The sequence below is a fragment of the Elephantulus edwardii genome, unplaced genomic scaffold, assembly GCF_000299155.1.
Source record: "Elephantulus edwardii isolate Elephantulus edwardi_28Jun2011 unplaced genomic scaffold, EleEdw1.0 scaffold00266, whole genome shotgun sequence".
Lineage (NCBI taxonomy): Eukaryota > Metazoa > Chordata > Mammalia > Macroscelidea > Macroscelididae > Elephantulus > Elephantulus edwardii.
Window position 1 is genome coordinate 2,163,667 of NW_006400016.1, and position 11,652 is coordinate 2,175,318.

Sequence of the window (11,652 nt, forward strand, 5' to 3'; positions counted from 1 at the left end):
GATTATGATGCTTTGGATGTTGCCAACAAAATTGGGATCATCTAAACTGAGTCCAGCGGGCTAATTCTAAATGTAATAAATTTTTCTCACCATAAAAAAAAAAAGAAAGTTTTCTTTTATTGTAGATTATCTGGATGTTAACTGTCTTTGCTTTAAATATATGCCCACCCCAGCAGGGTCACATCACTGTCTACCACGTTTGTGTTGCCAGAACCTTTAAGAGTGCCTGGTACATGGCAAGTCTTTCCATATCCATCAAGTGACATCGAACTCACAGTTAGCCCTCCAGTGGTTTCCCAAGGTTGTAAATCACAAGGGAGAAGACGGCTCATCTTTCTCCCTCAGAGAAACTGGTGGATGCCAACAACCTCCAGAGCAGCTCAGCCTTTGGGTTAGCCGCCCGGCTCCTACAGAGTTCACAGAGCTCCGTACACTGTAGGCACTCGATAAGTTCTTGCCCTGGAGAAAGGCGTCATGCTTGCTAGAGGTCAGCGTAAAAAAGGAAGACCCTCAGCAAGATGGGCTGATGCAGAGGCTGCAACAAGGGGCTGTTTGCAAGGATAGTGCAGGACTGGGCAACGTTGTGCCCTGTTATATACAGGGTAGGGGAGTTGTGCTTGTCAACCCAGTGGAAGGCAGTTCGAATCCTTAAGCTGCTTCACGGTAATCTCCTTCCATCTGATTTGTTGTTAAGTGCCTTCAAGTCAAGCACGACTCATAGCAACCCTATGAACCCTGTTCTATAACTATCATCGTTTCTCCAATGTTCATAGAGTTTCCAAAGGCATGTTGTTTAGGAAGTGGATGCCAATCCTGCTTCCAAGCCCCCATGTGATTTACTGCCTCTGAAAACCTGCTGAAGGGTCAGCTATGAGTTATTCCCACTTGTAGGTACGTAACATACACAGGATCGCTGTCAACAGGAAACAACTTCCAGCATCTAATGACACTGAATCCCTGGATGGTGTAAATTCTCAATACACTTGGCTATTAACTAAGATTCAAGTCTATTCAGAGGCCCTTCTGAAGAAAGGGCTGGCAATTTCCTTCCCAAAAAATCCACTGAAAACATAGTCCTAGCAGAAGTTGAAAGTCTTGATGGCGTTAAAAAAAAATACCACCCAAAAAACCCCCACAACAACAACAAACAAACCTAACCTTAATAAACTTGCCTACGGGGCTGAGCCCACTTCAGCAGCAAGCAGGCCAGGCCCTTTGTAGCAGATTCGTTATCTCCAATTTGCAGAGGAAGCAGAAATTAGAAAATAGTCAGTCACTTACTTACCCAGGGTCATGCAGTTAGCCTAATTGGAACTGGCATCTTGCTGATTTCTACCAAATGGATACAGCACAGGTGGGGGATCCAGACTCCGGGGGGACCAGGGTAGGAGTGCAGGGTGGGATTCATGGCTAGGGTTGCTACCAAGTCCTGGTCTCTAGTTCTGAGCAAGGAAGTCACCACTGACTTCCCCTTGCAGGGTGGGGTCGGGGGAATGAGTGTGTGGGACCGTCAGGCTAAGGGCAAAGGGACTCCAGCCATGGATACAGAACACCTCTGTAATCGAGGCCTTTACACAAGCAACCTGGGCTGAAGTTCTTCTAGAAAAAAAGTAACTGCCTTATGCTTGTGGTTCTCCCTTCTTAGGGGGATGGCAAGTAGAGGCAGTGAGGACCAGCCCAGAATGACAACAGGGGGCACTTAAGAATCCCAAGAGCTGATGTTCAATGTGGCCCTACTACTGACTCATCTCATTCATCCTATAAGGTCATTATTTGCTTCGGTGGCCTAGGGGGTAAGAGGTTGAGCTATTAGCCGTAAGGTAGATGGTTTGAATCCACCAGCTGCTCCTCTGGAGAAGGATGAACAATCTCCTCCTGTGTAATTTATAGTCTCTTGAAAACCCATTGGAGGGTCATTTATGAGTTTATTCTGATAGTAATGAGTTTTTGAGGTTTTTATATGGGGTTAGGAGCCACATGGGCATAGTGTTTCTGGTCAGGCTCCTAAGCAAAGGTCAGTGGTTCGAAACCACCAGGCACACTGAGATATATATGGCAGTCTCTTCCCCTAAAGATTTAAAGCCTTGTTAACCCACTGGAGGCTCTCCATGTGTCAGAGCTGGTTTGATGGCAGTGAGTCTGCATCTTCAGTTATGATCATTATGTCCACTTTACAGATACGGGAAACACAAGGTCAGAGTAGTAACTTGCTACAATTTCACAGCTGGAGGGCAGGAGAGGCCAGTGCTGTCCTTCACCTCTTCTGGTCCATGCTGCCACTACTCAACCCCTCTTCTGGTCCCCTGCCTCAAGCTACAAGCTAATGACCCTCAGCTTGACTGAGGCCTCTCTTTACCACCCTGTCACTGGGAAGCAAACACGTGAAACAGATACAGGTTTACTCAGACCAGAGAATCCACCTTCAAGCCTCTGTGTTCTCTGTAAACCAGGTGCAGAGAATAACCTAGATGGGTGGTTGGTCTTTCACGGGATTAGACCTGGAGTTTAAACGCAGGTACACGAAGAATGTGGGGAGCCTGGGTATGTAACTATTTCATTTGTCTCATCTGTCACATGAGATTAAACAGCATCAAGTCTAAGGAACCCTCAGAGGGAATAAAATGAGCATCAGGCCTTGGCAGAGAGCTCAGCACACACTTGGTAATCACTTCATGAGTTACTCTTTTTTTCCCCTCTCAATTTTTCTACAATAAGAGAAACATTTATTGAATACTTACTCTGAGCTAAGTAAGCCCTGTTACAGTCACATGTATTATTAACTCCCTGAATCCTTCTAATAGTGCAGCATCAACATTACGTGGGAACCTGTTAGAACGTGACTCCGCCTCGGAGGCTGAGGCTGAGCCATCTGTTTCAGCCGGCTCGCCAGGCAAGGATGAAGCAGCTGAAGTTAGCCACCTGGTTAAAGAGGTTTCTCTGGGAAGCAGGTGCTCTCATAAATGCCCATTGTACAGAGGAGAAACTAAGCTCATGGAGGATAAGTGACCTGCCCAGGTTGCATGACTACTGGGGAGTTTACTGCTAACCAAAAGGCCATCCTCTCTGGTGGTTTGAATTCATCCTGGAACAAAGACGGGCATGAATCTTTGTGATTTACAGCCTCTGAAACCCAATGGAGGGTCAGTTCTGACTCAGTGGCAAAAAGGTTTTTAACGAGGGAGAGCAGAGTTAGGGTATGAACCCAAGGCCACCTGGCACCAGAGTCTGCATGCAGAGACTGCAGGGTCCAGAGCATCAGATGCTGATGCTGTGAAGCTTCTATGTTATGCTGGGGAATTTCAAATCACTCCAGTGATTAGAAGGACCCTTGCGGCACAGCATATTACATGCTGGGTGACTACCCAGAAAAGTCAGCAGTTTGAATCCCCCGGCCACTCGGTGGGGAGAAAAATGAGGCATTCTCCTCCCATTAAGATTCACAAACTCAGAAACCCAGTGGAGTGATTTACTGTGAGTTTTCTAGGGATTACAGCCCTAGAAAATCGACAGAACCGTTCTGTCCTGACCACATTAGAGGCTGAGTGCAACAAGAAGCCCCTGCAACTGTTCCCAGAGTCCCAAAGGCACAGCCACAGCCATTTCTGACCCTTTATTGGGGCTCTGTCAGGCCCAAATAAATATAATACATTAAACCCAGAGCTCAGGGAACCATGCACTCTAGCAGGCACCATCCACAGCTCCAACCGGACAAAATAAGTTAGTGGGGGGTCTGCCGTGACAGACAGGCTGGTCTGTGGCTGGGCAGGCCATGCAGCTGGTCACGCACGCTGGTCTAAAGTGCATCTCGGGTCTGTGGTCCCCACATCTGCCCAGTCCCAGGCTGTCACTGGGAGGGGCGGGCAGGAGGCTCCCGGCGCTTACACCGTGCCAGCAGTGGCCGCCGAGGTTCAGTCCATTTTGGGGGACAGCTGTGTGGTCAAGCTTCCTCAGGAAAAGCTGTCATCTGGCCGGGGCTGGGAGTCGAAGGGAGGGTCTGAGACTGAGACGGTGATGCCCTGATGCAGCTTCTCCAGCGAAAACTTCATCTGGAAGGAAAGGAGGACAGGGGGGTTGGGGAGGGTGGCAGGAGATGAGCACTGGAAGGAGATGATGCTACCACTCACTTTTCAGTTGAGGAACTGGGGAAGGCCCCAAGAAATTATGTTCCCTGCTAAGGTCACACAAACACAGGGGACCCATAATGCACTCAGCTGAACTTCTGAATTCAACTTCAGAGGCAGCAGAGAGAAAGGGCTTAGTGTGCTTCCTGGACATACATAGCCTAGGTTTAAAAATCTTGGCTCTGCCACTTACTGGGTAGCATAGCCTTTAACTGCCCTGGGCCTCAATTTTCTTATCTGAAAAATTGGTCAGTAATAAACTACTTTACAGGACTGTTCTGGAGATCTGATAAATGAACACCTGGAATCTAACACACAACAGACACTCAATGCACATTAGCTTTTATTATCACCCCCTGTGCAACATCAACGTTGCAGTTCCTAGGAAGCTGTGCTGCTATCCCAAAGGCAATACCTTTCTAGTGGTTCAAATCCACCAGGAGCTCTGAGGGAGAGAGATGGCTAGTCTCTTCCCGTGAGATTTATAGCCTAGGAAACTCACTGGAGCATTGGCTATAAGTTGGTTCAACGAAACATCCATCTGAAAGCCTACTGGGAAGTGAGGCATCATTGTATGGTAAAAACATGTTTACTAAGCAGCTACTGTGTGCCTGGAACCAGACTCACACTAACAATAACTGCAAATACACAAACGCATTCACCATGTATCAGGCACAATTCAAACCGTGAACTCATTTATTTCTCACATGGTTGGCTGTAAGTCAAGATCTGCTGGTACTACCTTTGCCATCTTGAAGGAGAGACTATCCAAAAATATAGCCAACCCTGGGGTAAGCAGAGCCACAAGCAGTAGAAGAAACTAACTTTTATTACTATTGTATGGCTGGATCCAGCCATGCCTGAAGTCCAAAGCTCTTGGATTATTTTCCTTCCATATCACAGGTTTTCCCAGCAACCTTGTGAGGTGCAAACTAGTTGTTTTCTATTTTATGCATGAAGAGAAGGCTCGTGCTGCATCTTGGGGGCCTCAACTCCTGATCCCCATCTGACTCCTGAAGAACCCATCTCACCTCATCCAGGAGCTCCACAGAAGCCTGCAGGATCTGCCTCCACTTGTGCACCTCCACGCTGTGGAACTGCTTCTGCAGGGCCAGGATCTCAGCCCACTCTGTGGCTGTCTGGGGGAACTTGCTGTGGGGAACACAGGGATCTTGGTCTTCCCTAATCTGCTCAATTCTCAACATCCCCCAGCCGTGACAAGCTCCCCACTTACCCCTTGGCCAAGGCCAGACTATGCCAGGATTCAAAGGTGTGGGCTGTCCTCTCCAGGGACCAGAGGCGATAAAAGAGGAGGACGTTGAGGGCGATGAGGATGATGAGGCTGGGGGTAGGGGTCAGAAATCAGGATTCTTAGGACAGATGCTATCACAAATTGGGCACTGATCTCTATTCCACCCACATAATCATGCCATGATGTGGGTATGATGATTAATTTCCACTTTTTAGAGAGGGTCTACAATAATCCCAGGATCGCACAAAGATCATAGTGCAAACCCAAGCTTGCTCAATGCCCACACCCCTAGCTGCCAGGGGCCATGGAGCTCGGAGGAAGGCTGTGGCAGGAAGGGAGCCACAGAGGCATGGGAGGGGACAGGGTGTAGGGGCCTACCTCACACAGATCCTGAAGAGGCAATGAGGGGGAGAGAGAGAGAAGACAGCTGCCCAGGTTGCCTTAAACAACCTGCCCCCAAACGCTGGTCAGCACAGCCTTCAACCCCTTCTCCATATACGTCCATTCTCTGGACATGTCTACAGACTTTCACAGACTACTTGAGAAGTGAAGTTCAGGTGTGAGGCCCCTGTCTTGGCTCTTTCAGCAGGAAACTTCTTAGTGGCAAACTGAGGACCCATGCCGTGGGAGGGGCTCTCCTCCCGCCTTGACAGAGGATGTACACATGCTACAGACTCTGACCCAGAGACTCCCAGTCTCCTACTCACACAACACTGATGAGCACCAGGGCACTGGGGATGCCTGCCCCGGAGCCCTGGTCCATGGACGGTTCTGAGAAGCGGGAACTGAGGGAACCTGTGGGAGAATGGTTCGGGCTCAGATGAGCTCCCCCGGCCACCTCAGCCCACCCTGCCCATCCCAATCGCCCTGCCTGGGCTCTGACCTGAGGTGTGCATGCCAGGCCGGGCGCAGGGGTCGGGGTCTGGGTGCTGGGGGCCATCACTATGGGCCCTCCAGCTCAGGGGCCGTTTCCGCCTCCGCAGGCCTGAGAGCAGTCCCCGTGTGTCCTTCCCGCCTTCCTCCAGGGACAGCTTCTCTGCTTTGGACAGCTCTCGCTCTGCAGGGACAAGTGCAGGCTCTGGGGATCTGGCTAGGCCACGGGCCTTCCCGCCCAGGACGCCCTGGCCCTGGCTTTGCATCCTACCCAGATGGTGGAAATAGTCCTCAATGCCACTCCATGAGTTCTTCTCGATGAGGGACTTCACCAGGCTCCACGGCTGCTTCCGGTAGCGGATCTCTGAGGACACTCTGGGGTGGAGGGGACAGGCCAGATAAGGGGGACCAAGGTCTCATCTCAGCTTGGGCAAACCCCTTCCTCATTTTTCACTGATACTTCAACTCCAACATGGTTCCTCTGGGAACCCCACTCACCCCAAATGCTGTCCATGCCCACTCTGTGGACAAGTCTACTAGCTTTAAGGGGTACCTCACTCCTGTGCACTAGAGCTGGGCTGAGACGAGTTTCAAGGAAGCAATCGCTACTGTGCCCCTACTCTCTATTAGGGTCTCAACACCCTCAAACCTGAGCTCATGGTCAATCCCCAAACCTACTCCTGCCCACCTTCCCATGTCAGTCAGTGAAGCTCAGCCTTCTAGGGCCTCAGATGAAACACCAGGGTCTTCCGCTCACCCGGATCCAAGCTACAGGCAAGCCCTATGCATTCTGCCTCCAGATCTCTTCAGAATCTCAACTCTTCTCCCTCTACTGCCCTTTCCTGTTCCAGCCTCCCCATCCTGGACCATTAGAGTCTCCTTTCTGGTCCTCCTTGTCCATTAAGGACTCTGGGATTGAACAAGAGTACTGGGCAGATAGTGACCCTGCCTATAATTAGATGGGGACATTAACCAGACTCTCCTCTCTGTCCCTCTCCCTTGGGGCTATCAAGGTAAGAACCAGCACTATCCTCTGCATGTATCTTATTAAAAGTCATTGGTGCAATAAATTTAACTTTTAGTGCTTCCTTTTTTGCGGAATCTGAAAGGGTGGTGTGGGACCACGTCACTGTCCATGGCTGCTAGCTGAGCAGGACACCATTAGCTGTCCCCTGGCTGGATCTCACTCTAGGTAAAAGCCTAGCAGGGTCCATGAGGCTTGTACGACATGGCCCCTCACATCCCAAACCTCTCCTATACGTCCCCTCACTTGCTCTACTCCTACCAGGCTTCTCTTCCAGGCTCCTGCCTCAGGGCCTTTGCACTGGCTGTCCCCAGCACATGAACTGTTCGTACTCCCTTCCAGTTCCTGGTGAGATCTCATTCTCAGAGGCCCATCCTTGACCATCACTGTGATGTGCCCCTCACAAGCTTTAGCCTGCTGTGCCTTTCTCCACAGCCTTAATCACCAGCAAACACTGTGATGGACATAACTGTTTGTTATCTGTACTATCTGTATTGGAACAGGAGCTTTCTTACACAGACGACTTTGCTTGGTTTGCCAGGGTATTTCCAGTGCCAGGGACAAGGAGTCCTGATGGCAGAATGTGTAATGGGTCAGGCTGCTACCTGCAGGACTGCAGTCTGAATCCACTGGCTGCTTCAAAGGAAAAAGACAGCCAGTGTCTCCCAGTAAAGATTTACAGTCTTATAAACCTAATGGAGGATCTTCATGAGTCAAAAAAGCCGTGACAGCAACTGTTGTTGGGTGCCATCGATTTGACGGTAACTCACAGCAGCTCTCTGCACTGCAGCTCTGAGCATGGCCGATCCTGCGTCGCCCTCACCAGCTCTAACACGCTCAAGTCCGCTGCACAGTCACTGCGTCCACCCATCTGACCCTCCACCTTTCCCAGTCTGACGTTCTTTTCTGAGGACTGGTTGGTTCTCCTGACAATGAAACCCGTGAGACACTGTCACCATCCTTGCCTGTAAGGAACACCCCTGTCATGCTGCCTCGAGACAGACTTGTCTGTTCTTTGGCAGTCCAAGGCATATTCAGAACAGCAGGTTCTAGTTTCTGGGCACCTTCCAGAGCAGGGCTGGGCACATGGTCGCCTGCATATTCAGTCACACTCTCTGGCAGTTCAAACTCCTTCTGCTGACAGGATTCCTTTTTAAGGAAATCCCCAGACCTCTCCTATTCAGAATCCAAGGGTCTCTGGGATATTCCTTCACCCTAAACCAGGGTATGGCTTGACTCAGGGGTTCACAGACCCTGTTGGCTTCTCTGATGAAATCAGGAATCAATGCTCTTGAGGCTGACTTGGGGGCAGCAGGGTGTCAGGTAGAGGGGCTACCACTCACCGGAGCCGGGCCTTGTTCCGGGCAAGGCCCAGGATGCAGTAGCGGTGGGCAGTGTAGAAGTAGTCCTGGTAGGGAATGCCTTGTGTCAGCACCTCAGAGTCCACCACACACCCGCCAGCCTGGGGGCCACGCCGGAACAGCGTCTACAGAGATAAGGGAGGGCAGAGCACACCTCACTTGGTTAGATTGCCACCCTGCCCCGCAGACACCCTGCCCCGCAGACACCCTGCCCCGCCCACCTGTGTTTCCACCACAGAGGCGGTCTTGGGGCCCAGCGGATTGCTGATGGGAATGGTGTAAGTCAGCACTCGGCGCTGATGGCTCTTGCTGTCCCCGCTCCAGGGGCTCAAGGTTACATCTGGGAAAGGAGGAACAGAATGAGGAGACCATTCTTCCATTCTTTGGTCACAGGGTGTCAGACATGTGGTATTTTTGGAGGCTCCAGTTTTCTGGGAAAGGGAGCTCTGGTAGCACAGTGGATAAGGACTTGCACTGGCAACCCAAAGGCAGACAATTTAAATCCACCAGCTGTTTTCAGGGAGAAAGAAAGGCAATCTCCTGTCACACAGATTTACGGCCTCTGAAAACCCACTGAAAGGTAAGTTATATGGCAGTTCCAACTCAATGGCAGGTAACAAGTTCTCTGGGAACTTGACCCAAATCTGCTTCTTCTTTTGTCACCACTTCTGTATCTGTTCCTTCTTTCTGGACACCTTAGAGGCTGGTGACTCACAGAACTGGGACCCACCTCTTCCTGAGTTTTCTCATTCCTCCTGGATATGTCGCATCCAGCCCTGCAGCCTCAGTTTCCTCTCTGTCCAGGCTCTACCTTCTCACCTTAAAACCGAGATCCTGCACCCAAAACACTTCTCTCTTGATGTACTCTGGGTCCTTCACACCCAGCAGGACCCATAGTGGCCACAGCATTTCCACAATTTCTCTCCTCTTTTTTGGCCTTCATCCCAAAGTTGTTCCCACTGTGCCCAAGTCTGCCGGAGCCTCTGCTCTCACCTGCACTCTTTCCTCACCTGGACATCCAGCCTCCAAACAGCACTCCTGCTCTGGCCCGTCCTCACCTGCCGAAGTCCCCCCACCTGGGCTCCTGGCCTCCATGTCCCCTCTGCGCCAGAGGTGTCTTCCTATGCTGAACACTCCATGGAGTCCCAGTGCTCCCTGGACAAAGTCCAAGCCCCAACGCCCAGCCCTCCAGGGCAGAAACTGTTCTGAACAACTTATATCCACTGAACCTTTATGATTCTGCGGGGCAGTCTATGTGGTTCATGTCAGGAAAAAAGACATAAAGAAAATCAACACTTGATTAGTCTTTCTTCTTTAAAAATCCCTCCTGTAGCACTCTGTCTTCAGCTGGCCCCACAGTTAAACCTTGAGCCTTGCCTGGTGCTGGGGATTGCCCTCACCATGTCCTTTGCTGCCCTTGGATTTTTCTTCTCTGCCCTCTTCCCTTCTGCAGTTTTTGATATCACGCTCAACCTGCAGCCTTTCCTGAGGTGCCTCAGATGGTAAGTATCCCAGAGATAACCGCTGCTGCCTAGTGCACCTTGAACTCACACCTGACCCGGCCCTACCTCCCTGCCCAGCAGAGTGAGCTGCTTCCTAGGGTTTCCAAGGTTGGAAATCTTCATGGGAACACACTGGCTCACTTTCTCCTTGGAGTAGATGATAGGCTAGAATCAGCAACATGTCCAGATTATAAAAGACAACATTTTGCCATCTTTGCCTCCAAAAAAGTCTGGCTGCACCCTTCCCAAGGTATATCTGGGTAGCTATTCTTTTGGCAGTCCATGGAATACTCAGTATTCCTCTATGGATGGTACTTATTTGTGTCATTTATACATTACTGGTCATTCTTGAGTCAGAACCAACTCAGAGTTGACCTTCTAGCAGGTTTTTGGAGGCAGAAAATCATGAGAGAAGAGTACCCACCTTTCTCCCAAGGAAGCAAATGCTGGATTCGAACCATGTGCCTTGGGATGGGAGTGCAAATAGGAGTGAAATTCCTTGCCACTGTGCCACCAGATGTCCCTTAACTAATTTAGTTCTAATGAAACCTGATGAAGTGGATCTTATCATCATACCCCTCATTCTACAGAAGACACTAAACAGAACCAACGCAATGTCACTAAGTAAAATGTGGAACTGTTTCTGGTCTCACAGATCCCACTTTTCACAAACCCCCCAACACCTATCTTCAAAGAACCTGCCTAACTGGGTGGCTGGTGGGGCGCTCCACCTCCCTACCTGTGAACTTGCACTGCTGCAGGAAGCCCTGCAAGAAGGGGGAGTCGGAGAAGAGCATCTGCTGGAGCCGCTCGGCACCCACGTGGAAGACGGAGTTGATGAGGAGGCGGCCAGAGAGGTCGGGAAGCAGGGCGGCCAGGTCAGCTGGGGGACAGAGAGGGCACGGGTTTGGTTCACCCTGGGGGCCATTCCTCACATTCTGGCCTCGGGATGAGCGGAATCATTTTCCTTGGACACTGAGCACTGAAATGATCATTGCTGATTTTACCTGCTTTGCCAGTTAGTTTGGGCTAGACTGGTGCCACAAGCCTAACCAATCAGAGCCACCATGATTGGTTGTTGTTGTTGTTTGTTGTTATGTGCCGTCGAGTCACTTGTGACTCATAGCAACCCTATGTACAACAGCCCTAAACTCTGCTCGGTCCTGTGCCAATTGCATTGTCTCTGACACTCCCATCCCGATTACCCCAGTCACTGAATCAATTCACCTCATAAAGGGCCTTCCCCTCCTGCGCCTGCCCTCCACCCTCCCAAGCATGATGTCCCTCTCCAAGGACCGCTCTCTCCTCACAACATGTCCAAAGTATGTTAGACGGAGCCCCAGAATCCTTGCCTCCAAGGAGCCACCCGGTTTAACCCTTTCCAGGACAAATCTGTTTGTTTTCCTAGGAGTCCATGGTACTCTCAATACTCTTCTCTAGCACCACAGCTCAAAGGCATCAATTCTCCTTCTATCCTCCTTGGTCATTGTCCAACTCTCTGATGCATATCAAGTGATTG

The 11,652-nt window shown here is 50.5% G+C and overlaps 1 protein-coding gene across 2 annotated transcripts in view; it reads right to left on the minus strand.

Moving 5' to 3' along the window:
- Positions 1-3,597: 3,597 nt before the first annotated feature.
- The window catches only part of GRAMD1A (GRAM domain containing 1A), a 56,631-nt gene continuing 48,576 nt past the window's right edge, over positions 3,598-11,652 (minus strand). The window contains exons 11-20 of one of the 2 annotated variants that reach the window (XM_006899687.1): positions 10,873-11,016; positions 8,853-8,971; positions 8,614-8,756; positions 6,518-6,621; positions 6,257-6,430; positions 6,081-6,168; positions 5,752-5,763; positions 5,356-5,463; positions 5,153-5,273; positions 3,598-4,046 (exon numbers count right to left, since the gene is read on the minus strand). In XM_006899687.1, the coding sequence (XP_006899749.1) occupies positions 3,948-4,046; positions 5,153-5,273; positions 5,356-5,463; positions 5,752-5,763; positions 6,081-6,168; positions 6,257-6,430; positions 6,518-6,621; positions 8,614-8,756; positions 8,853-8,971; positions 10,873-11,016 (1,112 nt within the window). In that variant the 3' untranslated portion in view covers positions 3,598-3,947. The remainder of the gene's footprint in view (positions 4,047-5,152; positions 5,274-5,355; positions 5,464-5,751; positions 5,764-6,080; positions 6,169-6,256; positions 6,431-6,517; positions 6,622-8,613; positions 8,757-8,852; positions 8,972-10,872; positions 11,017-11,652) is intronic. The other variant, XM_006899688.1, reaches the window with a different exon arrangement.